The sequence below is a fragment of the Elephantulus edwardii genome, unplaced genomic scaffold (assembly GCF_000299155.1).
Source record: "Elephantulus edwardii isolate Elephantulus edwardi_28Jun2011 unplaced genomic scaffold, EleEdw1.0 scaffold00106, whole genome shotgun sequence".
Taxonomy (NCBI): Eukaryota; Metazoa; Chordata; class Mammalia; order Macroscelidea; family Macroscelididae; genus Elephantulus; species Elephantulus edwardii.
Window position 1 is genome coordinate 6479139 of NW_006399856.1, and position 22630 is coordinate 6501768.

Genomic DNA, 22630 nt, shown 5'->3' on the forward strand with positions numbered 1-22630 from the left:
CCTATGGATTTGATTTAATTTTCCTCAGCTTCAGCTTGAACTTGAATATGAGCAGTTGGTGGTGGTCCACAGTCAGCACCTGGCCTAGTTTTCACAGCTGATATTGAGCTTCTCCAGTGATTCTTTCCACAGATGCAATCGATCTGATTCCTTTGCATACCATCAGGTGAAATCCATGTGTATAGCCTGTACTTGTGTTTCTTAGAAAATGTATTTTCAATGAATAAGTCATCGATTGTGCAAAATTCTTTCATTCTATCCCCAGCTTCTCTTCTGTCACCTAGTCCATGTTTTCTAACTGCTGATCCTTCTTCTCTATTCCCAACTTTTGTATTCCAGTCATCCATTATTATTAATGCATCTTGATTTCATGTTCCTTCAATCTCTGACTGGAAAAGCTGGTAGAAATCTTCTATTTCCTCCTCTTTGGTTCTGGTTGGTTGTGCATATATTTGAATGATGGTGTAATTCACTAGACTTCCTTTACGCGTATGGATATTATACTGTGACTCACAACACTGTATTTCAAGATAGACCTAGAAATGACTTTTTTAACTATGAAAGCAACCCCATTTTCCCTCACCTGTTCATCTCCAGCAAAGTAGGTCATATGATCCTCTGACTCAAACTGTCCCATGCCAGTCCATCTCATTTCATCAATACCCAGTATGTCAAACAATATCCTCCTTAACAATGTCCAATTTTCCTACATTCGTGGTTCTTACATTCCATGTTCCAACGACTAGTGTCTGCTTACAGCTGTGCCGCCTTCTATTTGTCTTCATACTTGAGGGCTCAGCCTCAGTTGCCATATCTGCTAGTCTAAGTGTACTCTGTTGTAAACAGTGTTTTCAAAGTCCTGCTATGTTAGAAGTAGATGACCAATCCTTCTTCCTAGTCTGTCTTAATTCAATTGCTCAGATTTAGAATGTTATCTGACAGACAAGCATTTTACAGAGAAGAGCATATTTAAGAGATTTCCCAGTAGTAGAATAAACCCATAGATTCTGTGTTGTCCCCACCCTTGCCAGATGTGTTTTGAACCACTCCTTTCCCTGCTCCACCGGCATTTACAACTACAGCAATCTCCCCTCTCCAGCCCTTGAAGTGATGGCAATCTTTCTTGGTTTCTGTGATTCCTAATGCCTCAAGCTGATGCCAGTTTCTTCCTCTGCGGGCAATATCTCTTGACTTCAGGAGTTTTGAACTTTTGATCCAAGATTGACTTCTTGTGCCTTAGGGCAGCTTCTCCTCAATTTATACAAGAGTTTCCCAGGGGAGTTTGATGAATCCTATAAATTTGATATATAATATTTTCTTCCTGGCTGGAGGGTCGAAGACCTGAGGGTCCCAAGATTTAAAGACATTTTGCCAAACACGCTGTACCCCCCCTTGCTCCTCTCTTCTGCCCCCACAATGTGCTCTGTGTTGCAAGATTTAGGAATGAAATTAGTACGTAATCTGAATATTTTCTTTATATTTTTAATGTTACTTTTTGGGGAGTATTCTAATTTTTCCCTTAACTTTACTACCTTATATTTTCTTTTCTGACACTCTCACAACTTTTTCCATTCTGATAAAATGATTATTACTGTTTCATAATATTAAGAAGACCCAAGCCCTGCAAACCTGAGCAATTTCATGAGTTTCCAAATGACAAGTTACTTTATAATCTTCTCTTGGTAATTACAGAGATTTATATCTCTCTGATCATCTCTCACAAAATTTAAAGCTTATCTGTCTAGTTGACTTAGAGACTGACTTACAAGTCTCCACATTCATTATTTTGACTAAAAGCTGTTCTATTTAGTTAATGATTTAAGATTGCTATATGTTTGAGGACAGGAGAAAGTTTTAAAACTAATTTATAAAATAGAACCTACTGGTAATTTTCATATTTCATAAAATATATTTTAGCAAGTGTCCTAATATGAATTGATCACACCGAAGTCCAAAATGTACTCTTCCTGCCCTAGCAAGAGAAAACATCACTAATCTTCTTTTATGTTCAGAGTATAAATATAACTTTATGTTCAGAGTATGAATATAACTTAGCAAGTTATCAATCAAAAAGTTTAAAAAGACTAAATATTAAAAAATAGAAATATAATGTGGACTGAGTTTGTACTACAAGTCAAATTATACTAAACACAATAGATTTTTCAGCTCTTACTAGTATATAGAAAATATAAACTATCTATAGTTGTTCTGGTCACCTTTGTTAGTATCTTATAAAACTCAACTCCAAAAATAAACACATTTTATCCTCATGATTCTTTGTTGTTGTTGTTGTTGTTGTTGTTGTTGTTATGTGCCTTCGAATCACTTGTGACTCATAGCGACCCTATGTACAACAGCCCTAAACTCTATTCTATCCTGTGCCAATCACACTGCCTCCGACACACCCACACCAATTATCCCAGTCACGGAATCAATCCACCTCATAGAGGGTCTTCCTCTCCTGCGCTGTCCCTCCACCCTCCCAAGCATGACGTCCCTCTCCAAGGACCGGTCTTTCCTTAAAGATGTCCACAGTATGTTAGATGAAGCCTCAGAATCCTTGCCTCCTAGGAGCCGCCTGGTTTAACCCTCTCCAGGATGAATCTGTTTGTTTTCTTAGCATGATTCATTAAAGTATAGAATATCTAAAATTCTGCATTGCTGTGGTGTTATTGTTAATTACCTTTGAGTCGGGCACAACTCAGCAACCCTTTGAAGGCCTGAAGCCCCTCTACAACTATCGAAATTTACCAAATTTCATAGAGTTCTGGAGGCATGTTGTTTAGGAAATGGGTGCCATTCTTGCAACCCATTTATTTTGAAGTTAAGAATGTAATTCCAATATTTAAATTTGGATGATTATGGTTTAAGCAAACAAAAAGCAAGATCAACTTACGTCTAGTACAATTTTAGTGAAATAATTCTGTATTACTCTATGGTTATCATACTTTGGATTTTTATTCTGCTAAAACTTTTAATTATGTTAACAGCATTAATTGTTTAATGATTAATGGCCTAAATGTAACCATTTTATTGTTAATTGTTTAATTAATAGTAGCCCAAAGGCTGAAGTTGTAATCCATCAGCTTCTCCATGGGAGAAAAATGGGTAAATCTCCTTTGGTTTGTGTTTCACTGCTTCTGAAAACCTACTTGAGGATCAGATATGACATAGTTCTAACTTAATGGTGCACAATAGCAAGAAAGAAAACCCTAGGATAAATGTACACAATCTACTGTGTCTGGTACTACTAACCATATAAATTTCATCACTAAGTCATTTTTGTGTCACAATCTATTTATAAAAGTCAAGTTTTGGGAATTCAGAAACTTGACTATCCACAGTGAATTCATATCTACTGGAACTCTACTACATAAAAATACTAACTCTAGGGAGCTCTGGTGGCCTAGTGGCAAGAAGCTGCACTGCCATCCCAGGGGTATGCAGTTCAAAACCACCAGATAGATGCTCTGCTGGAGGAGGGGCAATCTCCTCCTGTACCAGTCAGATCCGATTTGAAGGTACACACACAAAATATAATAAAAATAAAATTTAAAAAAAAGGTTAAAAAAGTACTACCTCCCTGCCTCTTGCTCTCAGAGATACCACATGGACTAAATAATTAGCTCACAGAAGGGCTTTAGAATAGCATTGCATCTCCATTGTTCAGAGAAAAGAGAAATGACATCATGCAACAAGTTGTCATTTACAAACCACTCTTGATTAATTAAATTTCCCCTCTACTCCCAAAGCATTTGCGTTTTATCTTTTCATATAAGGAAAAGTAAATAAGACATTTTATTAAAACATTTAGTTACAACTCTTTGAGACAGAGAAGGGGGGAGGGGGAAACATCTTAAGTCAATAGAAAATAAACAGTGGCATCTACTTCCGAAAAAAGCTTGCCTCCAGAAACTACGAACTTGGAGAAATGGGAGATTATACAAGTAGTTTTTGGGTCTTTTGTTCATAGGGTTGCTATGAGTCGTCTACAACTCAACAGCACTTAACAATTACAACAACAGTCAAATTACTATATACTGTATGGTCTTTCTTTCTCAGTTTATTTAGAAAAATCAATCCATATTTAGAGCTATATACACATAGAATATCTGCTCTTCTGGAGATGCTCATTAGCAAAGTAGACTCTATAATCATCAAAGATATTTTTAAAAAAGAAAAAGTTAGGGACCTTTGCACCCAAAGACATATTAGTCTGCTTTTACGTCTTACTGGATGCTTTCTTTCCATTGTGCCCTCTCATTTCCTGCTTCCTTTGAACCCTAAATCTTTGAAATTTGTTAAGCTCATGACTAATACATCTAGTGGTCAGCCATTAACATTTTAAAATAATATTTGGAATTAAAAACATCTTTCTCTACATTCATTCCAAAGAAATTTATCTCAGAGGACTAAAGAAAGCCTCACCAAGAGCTCACTTTTTATCCACATCACCTGCATGTCGATCCACATTTTCATGTATGTCCTTTGTGGGCTCTAAGTGAGAGAAATAGTAGTTTTTTTTCCTTCGTAAGAGTCAGAAACTAAAGATGTTTCTTCATTTCCTGTGTAAGCTGCCATAATCTTTATTTTCTCTGTTTTCTTAATCAAATGCTGGTAAAATAGACCATGAAGATTCTGTTTTGTATAAACTGATATTTTTCATATTACTTAACTCTGCATTCAGTTATCCCATGGGTTATCTCCACTTTTGCCTACATTTAAAATCTCTTCCTCCATATCTATTCCATCTCTCAGTACATAAACATGTGAAAAATATTTCTTTATTTGATCCTTTTCATCTTCAGAACCAAATTTAAAAGTGTGATGTGTAAATATTGTCTCCATTTCTACTTACCAAATAGATGGTTGCAGCCAGGGCGTCCAACACAGTATTAACTTTAGCATTCAATGTGTTGTAACCCAGAAACATCTCATCTTGTTCAAACTGGGAAAGCTAATCATTCTAAATTCCACCTCTCATTTCTACTTTCCAACTTTTGGTAATTAGACTTCTACCTCTAGTTCTTTCTTTTAACTCCCATAGACACTTTTAATTTTATTTATATTTCTTTATTTATTTTTATTATGTTTAATAATTCTCTTACATTATGTTTCATAAAATCAATCACTACTGGACTATGCTTATCATCATCCAATCTGTTCAGGTCCCTGCTAGATCGTTCCCATTTCCCATAGTTCCTCTTTGTTCAGCTACTCAGCCTTTTTTGTAGCCTGTTTTGCATACTTTATAATCAATACAATCTTTCTAAAACAAAAATATGATTGAGTGGTTCTGCACATGTAACAGTCTTTAACATATATATTCTCTCTCAAACAGTATAAGACTTCAACCAGATACAGAATGATTTTTGTCCTTCACTACTTGTCAGTTTTTTAATACTAGTTTATTTACAAAATTCAAATACACTGTTTTTCACAAAAGATCCTTACCATTTCCCTTATCCCCCCATTAAATTGTTCCACCCCATGATTAATCCCCACCCAACCCCCGCACATCCTCACCCATCTGCTTCCACCCTTCCCTTCTTGGAGCCTCATAACTCATTCTACAATAATGGTTTTATACAGTATTTTTACATTCCTACTCTGATAATATTTCATTGTGGTCACACACTTTAAGGTATATATATTCTCCTTTCCTGGAATCTACCATTCTCTGTAATATCTGCTGTATCCTAATTATCCTTTAAAGTTAGTTCTCTCTGCCAGACATTTAAAGATTTTCCTGTTATCATTTCCTTTATGCCTAGTATATGTTTTCATTGTTACACATACCTCGTTGCATTAAAATAATCTGTTGTTCCTCCTTCCTTCTCTTGTTTCTGGTTACCTATCAATTATAATATCCTAATGAGTGGCATTGTGTGTTTCCTTGTATTTCTCATATCAGAGAAGTTTTTATATCAATAAATACTTAATGAATTACTATCTAATTAAACAAGAGTTATATTTATTTGTATAGCCCTCATGACTCTAAGGGAAAGTCAGTAAGGGTATACAGAAAGAATTCTTTGAGGGAATTATTACCATTTTCTTACTCGACATATTCTGGTACAGTTACAATATATTTTATCAATTCTTTAGAATAACTTAAGTTATAAACAACAACAAAAAAGATATCGAGAAAAAGATTTAGCAATTTGCTTACTGTTCTTGCATCCCAGATAGACAAGGACTTATCTGCCGAACCCGTGAGAAGAGTATTGGAGAATGGGAAAAAATCAATGGTGTTGACAGAGTCTGTATGTCCATATAAAGTATATCGGCATCTTTCACTGCACAGAAAGAGATTAAGAGTTGATGTTTTAGGAGTCACAATGTAATTGTTATGTTTTCTACATAAATGTACTAAGAGCAATCTGAGACTGAGGCATAAGATAAACATCATTTGGGGTTTTTTTAAAGAATAATTTCAAAGGAAAATCTGGAAGCTATATTGTATTCTAAATACTTTTTTTGAATTCAAACTCAAATTCATTGCTCTGCAGTCAGAACCAACTTAGCTGACCATCCATTGCGTTTCCGGGGTTGTAAGTTGTACAGCAAGAGATTGGTCATATTTTTCCAGCACAACAACTCAGAACCACTGTTGCATTCAAGTTTTCAGAGTGCTGCTTCTTTAGTAGTGCTACTCCCTACACACTAAGTCACCAAAGTTCCTTATTGAACTAGCAGCGTAAGAGCATCAAATTTATCTTCAGTGTTTATAGGGAGCTCTTATTGTCATTTTCTAAAAATACTATCATGATTTTTCCTCACAATCAAATTACGTAAAACTTGCACATATCTTTTCAAGGCAAAAACTAAGGAGAAAAAAAAATCCCACTAATCCCAAAGGCTCAGCGACCTTGTTAAAATTTCCCCTCCCTTTATATAATTTTATCAACTTTGGCTATATTTGTTATGCTTTTGGAAACCCTGATGTACATAGTGAACACACTGTGATTTTAGCAACCTCTCCAGGTGATTGTGATGAATGCTAAGGTGTGAAAGCCACTGACATGACAGTGAAAGGAAGGGAGTGTAGGCACTGCCTTTTGGCATTTTATGATATGCTTGCTTTTTTAATAAAACAGAGTATAAAGTAGCAGCATTTCTCACTTATAGTGACTGATTACTTTTGATTACCTTTATTTACAAATATTGTTGAAAAATAAAGTAGTAGAAGCATGGTAACTGGTAAATGTTGAGAACAAAAGGGTCAACGTAAATACACAAACAATTTTATAGAAGTCCCTGGACAGTGTTCAGATGCTATCTGAGTGGGTGGAGTTCACCCAGGGATGCTTTGAAAAAGAGACAGGGTAATATGCTTCCAGCCACTGTCAGCCACTGTCACCTTTACAGAGCACAGTTCTATTCCAACACACTTGGAGTCACCATGAGTCAGAATTGATTCCACCGCAATTGCTTTTTAGTTCCAATCTGGTGACTAGTTAATCAGTCTCTTAGAAGTGTTTCTCACCTTTTTGAGACCTGTAAAATGTGATGGAATGGCATAGCAAGAAAATTACAATGAGAGCCAGAAATTGGTTTCCAACTCTAATGTTGACAAGAAACAAACACGGCAACAGACAAGTTGTTTAATTTCTGTGTTAACCAGTTTCCTTCGTGTGTTGCTTTTATTATTGTATACTGTTGGAGTTGACCTACAACTGACTCTCCCAACAAGTTTTCAGAGGCAGTAGATGGGAGGAGACTGCTCATCTTTCTCAAGCACAACAGTTGGTGTATTTGAAACATACACCTTTGGATTGACAGCACAATCTCTTAGCATCAAGTCAATCGAGCTCCCTCTCTTGTGTGAATAAGATAACCTAATTTTGGAAACAAAGAGATATTGTGCAGCTCCAATATTTTAAGTTCTTTGACCTAAGTTATGAATGTAAAAGTGAAAGGGAAAAGTTATACTGAAACAGTTAGAAGAAGAACTGGGAATAAAATCTCTTCCTTACTACTTAAATATAATAAATTTGGCATTTTGAAAGAGACAATATAGAAAAACAACATTTTAAAAGGGTAAAATCAATAGTAAGCAAAAATAACTAAGCAATGAAGATAAAATATACTTTCAATATTAATAAAATCGGAGACTATTTATCACTAGCCATTATTCACTACAAGAAATATTGAAAAACAGTTATGTTGGATGAGCAGCAATAACATCAGATAAAAAGAAAAGTAACAAAAAAGAAGAAAATATGTAATTACAAATCTATAAACGTATTTAAATAGGTTTTTCTTATTTTTTTAAAAGACATTTGACTACTTAAAGTAAAATTAGTAATGTTGCATTGCTTCAGCAAGATGAAACAGCACCTGACAGCAGCAAGAAGATTAAGCCTTGGAGAGACTGTGAGGATCGTGCAGGCCAGGGTAAGATTTTGATCTGTTATTTTTGGGTCACTATGACTCATAATTTAATCATATCTGACAACAATAATGAAGGTTAGAACTCTGGAAACCCAATGAGATTGTTCTACCCTTTCCTGTACGATCATTATGAGAATACCAGAAAGATGTTTACTTGTTACTATGCAAAAGCATTTAATTGCAGGGATCATAAAATTATGGATAACATTGAGAAAAAGAATGAGAAGAACACATAATTGTGTGTATCTGAAACCTGTACATGAATCAAGAAGTGGTTTAAAATCATCAAAGTTATATGTCCAGGGTTATAGCCTAGTGGTAAGAAGCTTTGCTACAATCCTGAAGGCATACGGTTTGAATTCGCCAGCTGCTTCATGGGAGAAGGATGGGCAATCTACTCCTGTGCAATGTACTGCCTCTGAAAACATGCTGGAGAATCAACTATGAGTCAGATTTAACTTAACAGTATACAACAACGGCAGCATGTTTATTTCGTCTACCTGAAAAGCAAGTATTTGTGAATCTAGGCTATATGAAAAATAATGTGGCATCAGAATTGGAAGAAGATGCATTAACAACCCATAGCGTGTAGATGACTACAATCTTGCCTGTTGGAAGCAAAAAGAACTTGTGACATTTACTCAAAAAAATCATAGACTATATCTTTCAGTATGGATTTCACCTCAATATCATTCTTTGCCACACTGTTGTGGAGTTAGAACTGACTCATAGTTGGCCTTCCAGTGGGTTTTAAGAGGCTATAAATCACATGAGAGGAGACTGCCTGTCTTTTGAACATGGGTTTGCTGGTGAATTTGAACTACAAGAGAGAGATCAGTATTTTTGGTGTGTGTGACTTAGTGTCTCTGTTTATATATTATCTTAGGTTATAAATCTTCACAACAAGAGATTTCCTATCTTCCTCCTGTATAGCAGCTTGAAGATTCAAACCACTGAGCCTTTGATTAATAGTACAATATAAAACACATCACAACACCAGCACTCATTTACAGTAATCTAATTCAGATTAAATGCAGTAGTCTGCATAGGTGGATACAGAGTTCTTAATATGTTTATATTGTCATTTAGATATTTTTTGCTTTTACTAGTCATGTGTTGCATAATTTATGGAATAACTTCTATTTTAATAATGAAAACAGTAAAATGGAGAAAAAAACATAGAAACTAAGCCACAAAAGATTGAACTAAAATTGTGACAGAAGTAATTGTTAGAGAAATAACTGCTGTTGTTGTTGTTATGTGACGTCGAGTCGTTTGCGACTCATAGTGACTCTATGTACAACAGCCCTAAACCCTGCTCTATCCTGTGCCAATCGCATCGCCTCTGACACACCCATCCCGATTACCCCAGTCACTGAATTAATCCATCTCATAGAGGGTCTTTCCCTCCTGCGCTGTCCCTCCACCATACCAAGCATGATGTCACTCTCCAAGGACCTATCTCTCTTTACAACATGTCCAAAGTATGTCAGATGATGCCCCAGAATCCTTGCCTCCAAGGAGTAGCCTGGTTTAACCTTCTCCAGGGTGAATCTGTTTGTTTTCTTAGCAGTCCATGGTGCATTCAATACTCTTCTCCAGCACCACAGCTCAAAGGCATCATTAATTCTCCTTCTATCCTCCCTAGTCATTGTCCAACTCTCTGATGCATAACAAGTGATTGCAAAGACCATGGCCTGTATCAGGTGCACCTTAGTCTCCAGAGAGACATCGTTGTATTTGAGTACTTTAGAGAGGTCCCTACCAGCAGATTTCCCAGCGCAATATGTTTTTTTATTTCCTGGCTGTTGGTGCCAAGAGTGTTGACTGTGGAGCTGAGCAAACTGAAGCTGTGAACAATCTCAATTTCTTCGCCATCCATCCTAAGAGAAATATCTGAGAGAAAATAAAAATGGAGAAACAAAAGACCAAGTATGATCTGTGAAAAGTGACAGCTAATTAATGTTGATTGCCTCTAATCCCCAATAAGCTTTCACTGAAATGTATTTCGACTAATAAAGCATAATATCAGACTGCAGTTTGAAACTACTTGCCATTTTGGGGGAAGAAGATGGGCAGTTCCTCTCTTTGCCTTTTATAGCCTCAGAAATCCAAAGGAGAACCCTTATGAGTAGGAACTGACTAAATGACTGGGGTTTGGAATTATTTACCTGTGGTGCTGGAGAATAGGTTTAATATACCATGGACTGCTAGGAGAACAAACAGGTTTGTCCTGAAGATGGTGAAACCAGGCTGCTTCTTTGAGGCAAGGATTCTGAAGCTTCATCTAACATATTTTGGGCATGTTGCAGGGAGAGACCATCCCTTGGAGAGGAATACCATGTTTGGGAGAATGGACGGATAGTGCAAGAAAGGAAGACCCTCAATGAGATGGATTGAATCAGTGATTGGAGTAATGGGAGTATGTGTGTCAGAGACTGTAGGGCTCTTGTAGCTATGAGTTGCAAGTGACTCGATGGCACATAACAACAAACAATGGAACCCTGATAGTGTGTAATATGTTAGGCTGCTAAAGATTGATTGACTGTTCAAATCTACCAATAACTCCATGGAATAAGGAAGGGCAGACTCTTTCCATAAAAATTACATCCTCAGAAACTCACTGGAAGTTTGCCACCAGTCAAAATCAACTGGACACATAGTAGGTATTTGTAACTAGCTCATTTGTGATAACTTTATAAAAGATTGGATATATTAAATGGAAATAAAAAAGAAGAGGATTTTATTGTTTTTCTTATTTTGAGACAAACAAAAATTTGTCATTAAACTTTAATGTCTTATCTGTAAGAATTTTAAATAAATACAACAAAATGACAAACAAGAGTATATCTATTTTCTCATGATGATAACCTAATAGATACTCTGGGTGTTTAAAGTTTGTCATTCAAAATTTTCTTTTCTAGTCCAAAGTTTAACTGTTTTATGCTGAAGTATTTATGTATTAAGGACAGAGAATGCTATGTGGATGGGCATGTATAAGTGAATGTGGTATGTTAGTTTATCCCCAAGAGGACTGGCTATGTACCATAGTTTCATTACTTCTAGGGGATAGCTTAGTCGTTGCCATTGGATTGAGCAAGCCAGAGTGAAAGACAGATACATCTTCTGGTACCATTGAAGAGACACAAGAATGTAGGCCACCCTTCTTGCTCCAGCTACATTCACTGCAACAACAAATATGGCTGAACTGGAGATTGGATGTTAGATGAACCCTTGAGAGGGTCAGGGAAGGAAGAAGGAGAGCCAATATTGGCAGCAGGACTGAGAACTTGGAAACAACAACCTGGAGCCATGAGGCTCAGGGTTGAGGTGCCTGGGTACATATTTTGGGAGCCCTTTTGACAGTATTTTGTTATTAATCTGGACTATACACTTTTGACTTCCACAATACAGTTCTGTGTGGTCTATGAACTATTGCATCAGATTTTTGGATCCAGCAAAAGCAGTAAGATTTGTGTTGAAATGGGTAGAAAGAAGTACCAGAGTGTGTGTGTGTGTGTGGGGGGGTGCATATCTAACCTCATGAGAATTGGTTTTGTGTTACTGATGCTGTTGATGGGGACAGTTCACCTTTGCGACACTGATAAAGATCAGATATGGTTATCCCACATGGATTTTCCTTTTTTTACAGATGCATACATATAGAAGAAGAATATTTTAGCCATATATTTTTACATAAATAGTACATGCAATATTAGTAAAATATTTTGCATAGTAATTAATCAATACTCTTGGTATCAGCAACCAGAAAATCAAAAGGTAAATTGCACTGGGAAAATCTGTTGTCAGGGACCTATCCAGAGTACAGAAGAACAATGATGTCAGTCTGGAGACTAAAGTGTCCCTGATCCAGGCTATGATCTTTGTAATTACATGCTATGCATCAGAAACCTGGACAATGACTGGGGGTGCTAGAAGAAGAGTTGATGCCTTTGAGCTGTGGTTCTGAAGAAGAGTATTGAATATACCATGGACTGCTAGGAGAACAAACAGGTTCATCCTGGAGAGGGTGAAATCAGGCTTCTCCTTGGAGGCAAGGATTCTGAAGCTCCATCTAACATAGGTTGAGCATGATTTCAAGGAGGGACCACTAGTCCTTAGAGAGGACTCTCATCATGCTTGGGAGGGTGGAGGGACAGTGCAGGAGGGGAAGACCCTCAGTGAGATGGATTGACTCAGTAACTGGTGTAATGGGGGTAGGTGTGTCAGAACCAATAATGTTCGCTCAGGATAGAGCAGGGTTCTGAGCTGTTGTGCACAGGGGCGCTGAGAGTAGCAGGTGACTTGATGGCACATAACAACAACAACAACAACAATTAATAATTTATATTCAGGATCTGCTATATGATTATTATGGTTAGCTCAGGAATCCAGAATTAAGGTTGCATAGAGAAGTGTACTCGGGGTGGGGGGTGAGGGGGAAGGGATGTGGGAATTGTATACTAATGAAGGAATATTTTTCTTTTTCTTTTTCTTTTCGGAGAGGGGAGCGAACTGGTGGGGAGGGGTGGGCAGGGAGAAAAGTGTGTCAATGAATGAATAGAAATCCAAAACCTCAGTAAATGTCTATTAAAATTAAAAATAGATAGATAGATTAGATAGATAGACAGATAAATTAAATAAATAAATAAATACATACATATATACATACATACACACATACATAAATGACATTATTTTGGAATATATTAATTCATAGTAGCGGACTAAAGGGAGAATTTCCTCATTGGCATATTATAGCTCAAGTATTTTTGAAAATGAAAAGGAAGAAGCTTGTTCTTCACATAGCTTAAGGGGAGACAGAGCTGTACAAGGAGGAAAGAAATCTGCTCAGGAGTCACTGGCTGAAGGTGTGAGGCATTGCAGGCAGACAGGCTGCAAGAGCGGGCTTGTGAGAGATTAATTAGCTGCCAGAGAAGGAAGGCCCATTCAGAATTCCTCTGCAAGGTGAAAATGGACTAAAGTGATGGAGCATGACAGCACTGCGAGGGATGGAAATGATTTGTACATTTCTATAAAAAAAAACATAAACACTGAAGCCTCATGCCATTTTCTCTGCTTCTCTGTCAGATGTTTTCCTGTAATTTTCTAGAGAGTTAAGTTCACAAGGAAAGCCTCTTCCTTGACTTAACCTCCGGCTTTTCTCTACTTCCCTGTCTCCTCTATTCTCTTTGCTTCCTTCATTTAATTTTTTACTCTGGTACCTGAATGATGGTTATTTCCCTAGACTTCAACAACAAAGTTATCTACTCTTCTATTTCAGATGCATCTTCATTTTTATTGTATTTTCATACATAATGGTAACTCACAAGGAGTGAATACAGGTCTCCTTTGTGAGACATTAAATTTTAGGATAGTTTCTCAGGTATTTTTATTTTGTTTAATTAACATTATTAACATTACATGCAAAGTGCATCTTCAATATTTCAAGTGAAAAAAGGACTAAGCATAATGGAATTATGGAGTATTTGTGAGAAAGTAGCATGACATGTTTCAATGACCATTAAGGAAAGAAGCTTCTTCTTTCTTCCTCCCCACCAAAATAGCCTTATCTTACAAAAGAATACTGGACTACACTGGCTTTTAATAAGACATGGAACTTATATGGTGTTTATACAATTGGGTTTATATAATTGGGCCACAATACCGTTGTTAAATTTAATATAGAGATTATTTAAATAAAAATTATTCATAAAATATCTAAATAGAATAACCCATCATGAACATAAATGAAATCTATTTAAATTATCACCTGCAATTCATGGCATTCAGACTCAATGTTGTTGTTGTTGTTGTTGTTGTTGTTGTTGTTGTTGTTGTTGTTGTTGTTATGTGCCGTCGAGTCGTTTGCGACTCATAGCATCCCTATGTACAACAGCCCTAAACCGTGCTCTATCCTGTGCCAATCTCATTGCCTCTGACACACCCATCCCGGTTACCCCAGTCACTGAATCAATCCACCTCATAGAGGGTCTTCCCCTCCTGCGCTGTTCCTCCACCCTCCCAAGCATGATGTCCCTCTCCAAAGACATGTCTCTCCTTATAACATGTCCAAAGTATGTCAGACGAAGCCCCAGAATCCTTGCCTCCAAGGAGCAACCTGGGTTAACCCTCTCTAGGATGAATCTGTTTGTTTTCTTGGCAGTCCATGGTACATTCAATATTCTTCTCCAGCACCACAGCTCAAAGGCATCAATTCTCCTTCTATGAGGAACTCATTTTCTTCTTTAACATAGGCTATTATAACAACCTATCAGAGTATCACACTTCAGGTATTTTCTGTGTCATACCATCTTCAGAATCACTGCCACGGAGTTGGTTCTGAGTCACAGACATCTTCCAATAGGTTCCCAAGGCTTTAAATCTTCATGGGAACAGACTGATCAATCATTCTCCTGCAGCACTGCTGGGAGACTCCAAATACCTGAGATACACCATTATGCCACGAGAACTTTTAAGTCTCCAAGCACGAGAACTTTTATTAAAATGAAATGTTTTTAACAAAAAAACAAAACAATTACTTGATCATGTAATACTTTATTTTTTAAAAAAAAAATCATGTTGGTTTCCCTGCAAAATATACATTGTATATCATTCATTGTATATCATATCATTGTATATCATACATGTTGTGTTTCACACATTTTTTCATTCACATTGTATTTCATATGATCATTCTCATACATTGTATTTTGTAAAATTATTCACCATCAATCTATGCCTATTAATTAACCCATATTTTCAGATCCCCAATGGACCTTTCCAAATTTCTTCAAACCTCTCCTTCCACCAACCAAATTCTGCCACTCTGTGATTTCCTGCTCCCCATTCTTATACGCTGCTTGAACTTTTATACACATCTTACTAATTATTCTTCTATTTTTACAATAACGATCTTAGGTAGTACTTCTCCTCACTAGTCTGAGTTAATTCACTCAGCATAAAACTTTTTAGCCTCTCCCATATTAAATGGTTGTGGGGTTTTGGGGTGTTTTTAGTTTTGGGGTTTTTTTGTTTGTTTTTTTTAAATCATTGCTCCTGAGTGCTGCACAGTATTTCATCATGTGAATGTAACACAATTTCTCAATTCATTTGTTGATGGACATTTGAGCTGTTTCCATTTTCTTGTTATTGTGAATAACGCTGCTATGAACATCAATGGACAAATTTCCATTTGTGTTTCAGTTATATTTTCCTTGGAGTATATTCCTAGCAGTGGAATCATAGCTGGGTCATATGGAATGTCTATTTTCAGCTTTTTTGAGGAAGTGCCAAATACCTTTCAGAGTAGTTCTACCATTTTACAATCCAATCAACAGTGTATGAGAGTTCCAATCTCTCCACAACCTCTCTAATTATTGAAATATTTTCTCATTGTGGTTTTGATTAGCAATTCTCTTATTGCCAGTGATTTTGACCATTTATTCACATGTCTGGTGGCCATCTAAATGTCTTCCTTTGTGAAAAGTATTTCCATCCATGGCTTTTGCCTATTTTATAATTCTCAGTCTCTTTCTTGTGGATCCTGTAGTATTCTGTAAATTTTCATTATTGAGATCCTTGTTTGAAATGTAATTTGCAAATGTTTTCCCCAGTTCCTTCTTTTGAAATAATTTAAGAATTGGTGATAGATCTTCTCTAAATGTTTGGTAGAATTCAGCCATGAAGCTATCTGAGCTTGAATTTTTTTTTGAGGGGGGTTGTGGTGGGGATCCTTTTTATGACTTGCTTAATTTCTTCTTTTGATGGATCTGTTTAAGTGTTGAAAACACAGTGGAGGGTTATGTTTTCTGTCTCACTGATTTCAGCTCTTGTCCTTATGATTTCCTTTCTTCTAAAGCTGGTGAGGTTTGATTGTTGTTCTTTTTCTATTTAGTGGAGGTGTTGGAGTAATTAATTTTGCTTTCGCCCCCCTTTTATGTGTTTGCCTATTGCTATGAACTATCCCTGGAGGTTTGCCTGAGCTGTATCCTAGAAGTTCAGGTATATTTTATTTTCATTTTCAATTTTTAGGAACATTTTTATTTTATTTTTTATTTCTTATATAATCCAAACGTGCACTAGCAGGATGTTATTTACCTCACAAGTGGGTGATTTTATAAGCTTTATTCTCTTGTTATTAATTTCTAGTTTTATGACATTGTGGTCTGAAAAGATACTTTGTATTATTTCATTTGAAATCATCAACAAGACAAGAAGTTGGTTCTTACAAAGAGTCAATAAAGTAAACTATTGGAAAACTTTGTAACAAAAGAAAAGAGGTGATTCAAATAACTTGAATAAAAAATGACAGAACTGACTCACAACAGAACCAGATGAAATTAAATCAATAATACAGGAATATTATGAAAAGGTATACTCTGAAAAATGTAAAAGCCTAAAGGATATGGATAAATTCCTTGAAACTCATGCCCTACCTAAACTGACACAGACAAACATAAAACTCTTCAGCATATATTTACCCAAGTTAATAATTATTCAAGTTAATACTATCATTTTTGTTATGTACTGTTGAGTTGTAATGGATTTACAATTCAATGTGGTTTTTTAAAATTTGTTGAAGCTTGTTCTGTATCCTAATATATGATCAGTTCTGGAGAAAGTGTATCGTGCGCTTAAGAAGTGTAAAGTAAGTCAAAGGTAACATGAGTAAAAAGAAAGTAAAATGACTTAGTTTGGTGCAGTACCCAGAATACATCCATGAGTTCTAGTGGGCTGATAGCATAGTTTAGATCTCGTGCATTTTTGTTGATTTATTTTTATGGTGATCTATCCATTGTGCCAAACGCGTTAATGGTTGGCTACCCAATGCGGACTGAGAGTGGGGTGGAGCTCCCTGATTAAACAAGCGTGGAAGGAGGAGTGGCATCCACTTCCATACTATCTTGCCTCTGGAAACCCTATGAAGCTGGAGAGAGGATGAAAGGCACCCAAGCGTCAAGGACTCTCCTTCATAGGGTCGCTATGAGTCGCCTGTGACTCAAAGGCACTTAACAACAACAACATCCATTGTGAAAGTAGTGTGTTAAAGTTTCCTATCACTGTTGTGGTGCTATTTCTTTCTTAATTTCTGTTAACCATTGTTTTATGTCTTTTATAGGTCTATTATTTGGTGCCTAGATGTTGACCCAAGTTATGTTTTCATGCTCTGTTGTGTCTTTAATCATTATAAAATGCCCTTCCTTATCTTTCGTGGTAGTTTTCATCCTGAAGTAAATTCTGTTATGCTTTTTATGTGAATGTCATTTGCTTGGTATATTTTTCTACCCTTTGATTTTTAGTCTTTCTCTTTCCTCATATCTTGATTATGTCTCTTATATAGGCAACATATAGATGGGCCTTAGGGTTTGGTTGTTTTGTTTTGTTTTGTTTTTAATGTTTTGTGTTGTGGGTTTGTTTTTTTACATTCTGCTATGTTTGTTTTTTTTCCTCTTGATTAGTGAATTTAATCCTTTCATATTAGTATGATTACTGACAGGTCAGGTTGTATTGGTGACTTTTTGTTGTGTTTCTTTTTTAGTTGTTTCTGACTTCTATGGTCCATCTTCTTTCCTTTGGTGTCCTATTTCACATCCTTAGGGATTTCTTGTAGAGTTGGTCTTTCCGCCCCCCAAATTCCTTAAGTTCCTGACTTTCTGAAAATGACCTAATTTATCCTTCATATTTGATGGACAGTTTTTCTGGGTACAGGATCTTTGGCTGGCAATTGTTTTCTTTCAACTTTCCCTATTTTCCATCCTGTTACCTTCTTGCTTGGATGTTTCTGCTGAGAAATCAGACTTAATCTAATTGATTCTCATATGTAGGTAACTCTGTTTTTCTTGTGCTGCCTTTAATAGTCTTAATGTTGATTTTGGCAAATTTAACTATGACATGTCTTGATGATTTTCTTTTGGGGTCTAGTCTTTTTGGGGTTCACTAATCTTCTTGAATGTAGATTTTTCTCGTTCTTTATAAGGCTTAAGAATTTTTCTTCCAGTACCTCTTAAAAAACTTTCTCAGTGCTTTCACTACCATCATCTTGTACTAGAATTCCAATGATGTGTATCTTGTTTCTTTTGATGTTATCCCATATGATTCTATTGTGTTCACTTTCCTTCTGTCACCTCTCTGATTTTTCTTCTGGAATGTTTTCTTGAAGTTCTTGTCCTCTAGCTTACTGAAGCTCTGCTCCATCTCTATTGATTTTTTTTGGCGGGTCCCTTCAGTATGTTGGAAATTTCTTCCATTTCAATTTGGCTATTTTGGAATGCATTTTTATTTAATTCAATTTTACTGCACTTGAGTCCTGTATTGGTTGCATCTGCTCTGTCTTGTGTTGATTTTTTAAATGTCTTCTACCTTTTTATCTATAATACTCATTCTTTCTTCCATATTTTGTAATTTCTTTAGTAGTTCATGTTTTTCCACGTTGATATATTTCTTCTCGCTCTATCTCTGGGACAGTCACTTTCTTTATGGCTTCCATTCTTTCTTCTATGATTCGTACCTTCTTTTTTAGCTGTTGCATAACTCAACGTCAACGTATTTGTTCTGCCTCCCTGTCTCTGGGGTTTTTATTGGATCTCCAAATGTTCTGCTTGTTTATAGAAGACGCTGTTGTTGTTGTTGTTGTTCTTTGTTTTTCCATTATGTTTGAGGCTGCCTGCTGCTTTCTTGACATTATGTGAAGTTTTTCTTGTTATATGTTACGTTGTTTCTCTTGTGCCTGCACTATTGAGCAATCCTTATTCAATGTTATGATGGTATTGGTTAGTTTCAGGCTTAAATTGTTCCATTTGGAGAGTGGGTGCCTTGCTGTAGTGAAGTCTTTTTGGTGCTATGCAGTGGAACGTTTTGTCTTTTCTAAAGTCCTACGGGTCCTCTCTGATCTATAGCACAGATCTGTGAAAATCTGGCCTGAGTGAGTCCTATCTCTTCTAAAGTCCATTATTATCCTCAATGGTCTGCGGCCCAAGCCAGAGAGCAGGTTTTCCAAATGCAGGAGTTTCTGTCCAGGAGAGTTGCTGGAAGCTCCTTCTCTAGTACTTTCCTGAGCCCTGTTCTGTGGGGAAGTCTCTCACCTGATTGTAGCCTCCTTTCCTAAGGTCTACTGTTCTTCATGGTAGGCCAGTTTCCCCAACACAGCCGTTTAAGAGGAGCTGGAGGCAGTTCGCTCCCTGGCACCTGAGTGTACCTCACTCTGGAAGGAAGTCTGTCACCTGATTGCAGCTCCTTATATTTGTGTCTATGAAATAAAACTGATTACTTATTTGTGATGCTGATACCTAAAACAAAAGTTATCACACAGTTACCTACAAATTCCATGGTGGATTTACTGTAATTTATGTCTGAATTATCAGAGGAGCTGAGACCCTTACCCTAAGGATCACAGCTACTATATAAGGAAAGTATTTGGAAAATATCCTTAAAAATAAACACACTGGTTGACCATTGCCCTTAGATGATCCTAAAGCTCCATTTGTCTAAAGGGTGGGTGACTAATAATTACAAATATTTGAAAAATAAACAAGATATTATAGGCAGAAAGAGATGAAAATGCAGTATCTCATTTCTGGGTTGATCGTCATGTTCTGGGCTTCTGAAAGTTATCAGCTTAAATAAAATGGTTAATTATGCTAAGGCACTTGTGTGTTATAAGATAGAAGCAGGAAAGTCAATCCTTCTTGTGCATGAATCTCATCCTATGGTGCTCCATTTTTATGATCTGTAGTTATAAGCTCAATTTAAAAAACACAAAATAAATAAATGATCGTTAGAAACACAAAGTTAATGTAGGAGTGTGTGACATGCAAAGAATGATAAACAATGTGTATGAATTTTGTGTCCAAACCAATACAAAATAAAAATAAAATGGAGGGGGAAACATTTAAATATTTTTTAAGAAGACTTCCTTCTTTGATATAAAACCATCAAGTAAACATTTAAGATCTCTTTTTTCCCATATATAAAAGATAACATTATTGTTGTTAGGTGCCATCAATTTGAGTAGAACTCATAAGCGACCCTATATACAATAGATCTGAACGCTTGTCCTATCCTGTGTCATTGTCATACTTCCTGACACACAGAGCCCATTGTGATAGGCACTATGTCAATCTACCTGGCTGAATGTCTTCCTCTCCTTTGCTAACACTCCACCTTTCCAAGTATCATGTCCCTCTCCAAGAACAGCCCTTCCTAGCAACATGCCCAAAGTATGTCAGGTGGATAACATTAGGATATTCTTTTCTTTTTTTACTTTTGTAAGTTTTAAACATAAAAGGAAATGGATTCTCTTTGAAAATCATATTGATCAAATTCATTTATTTCTAATTTGACCAAGATATACAATAATAAGTATTTTAAATTTTAAAAAACTACTTCAGAAATATTTCACTCATGCTTCTATCAGGTATTATATATAATACTATGGTAACAAGTTGCCCCTGATATATTAATCTTACACTACTTATTCCTTCTCTGTAAACCTTATGAAAGTGTTTTTAATAAAAAGACAATTATCAATAATGGGAAGAGTTGATGATGAACAGAAAATATTTCAGTCTCAGCAATTTGTCTACAGCAGAGAAGAAAGCTCAGCAAGTATGGCATAAACAAATGAAAGCAGGACAAAATTAGTAAAAACACAATCTTTAGATTACCTTTTGGCTTGTGCTCTATTGTTAGAAAAACTATTTAACTCAATTGATTCCTTATGCTCAGCACATTCAATTCAAAGCTCAGTTCTTCTTGACCACAAAAGGGTCAAGATTTTCCCCCAACTTCAACCACTTTGTCACATTGTGATGTTTCCTTGTCTTGAGCACCAATGGCTTGATGAGATTAGCTTCATTTTTTATTTATCTTTTGGTGCTTTCTCATATCCCTTGGCCTTATATAGAATTATACGCTCTTTGAAGGCATTGAACTAGCAAGTTTCCCATAAAAGCAGTACATAGTTTATTTGGACTAAGAACTCAATATTAACGATAGTTATTATTGAAGAACCTAAAAATCTTAATGATCTGTCCAGTGACACCATGAATTTTTACTACTCAACCCTCAATCCAATCTATTTCCCATCAAACATCATCTTACAATATTGAAGATATTGGTTAAAAATAGGCTCATGGGATTTATGTATATTTCTAAGAAAGGAGGGGGGTGATATAAACACAAATGATTCAAGAATGATTTCCTCCCAAAGGGAGCTCTAGTGGTACAATCCATAGCTGTATTATTAATCCAAACATAGTGCCTTTCTGCTAGTTCAAATTTATCAGGAGCTCCAAGGGAGAAAGACAGGAAATCCGCTCTTATGTGATTTACAGCCTCCGGAAACTCATTGGAGAGTCAGCTGTGAGTTCCAACAGAGAAGTTTTTGAAAGGAACTCTAAAGACTGCTAGTATTTCAGCTTTAATTTCCTCACCCGAAAGTAGAATTTAGTTAAATTAAACAGTTGACTTTCATTTACAAGCTTACTTTCAGGAATGTAAACTATTCAAAAACATTAGATTGGTAAATCAAATTAGCATACCAGGGTCTCATTTCTCCTCTTGGTTGTTTTAAAATATTAGTAAAAGTATTTTTCAAATGTTCAAATACAGAAAGATTCATTAATAAGTAAAATGTGAGGAAATATTTCAAGTCTATCAGGAAACTTTTGGTTCTGCCACAGTATATCTAGTATGCAATATTCCTCTTAACTTTATTTCTAAAGAATTGAGTAGAACACCACGACATCTCCCGCTTTGTGTTATGTATGCCTGACCCCTTTATGGCTTCTAGGTTGAGACACACTACTTAAAGGCAAATCCTATGCAATTAACTATGTCTTTCCATTCTTCTCTATTCTTTTTTTTTCTAGTTGCGTCTTACTCTTGAATCATTCATTATCAATGAAGGAAAAAGAGAAAGTTAGGGACCTTTAATGGAGCAGGACTGAGGTTATGTGAGATTACAAAAATAATATAATCAAGCCTAGTTTTCATTCTTTAAATTAGGGCTCCCCAAAACTCCCTATAAATTAGAAAATGAAAATGATGTTTCTGTTGTTGTGTACCATCAAGTCAAAACAAACCCGTAGCTGACATTCTGGCTGGTTTTCAGAGACAGTTAATTGCAAGCGAGAATATTGTTCAGCTGGTAGATCTGAACCATATACTTTGGCGATTGCAGTGCACCTTACCACTAGGCTACCAGAATAACAACAAGAAGTAATAATAGTAA

The 22630-nt window shown here is 36.1% G+C and overlaps 1 protein-coding gene across 1 annotated transcript in view; it reads right to left on the reverse strand.

Annotated features, from left to right (window-relative positions):
- SPAG16 (sperm associated antigen 16) overlaps positions 1-22630 on the reverse strand; it is a 1218973-nt gene that overhangs the window by 574045 nt on the left and 622298 nt on the right. The window contains exon 13 of the mRNA XM_006891956.1: positions 6173-6299. Coding sequence (XP_006892018.1) covers positions 6173-6299 — 127 coding nt within the window. The remainder of the gene's footprint in view (positions 1-6172; positions 6300-22630) is intronic.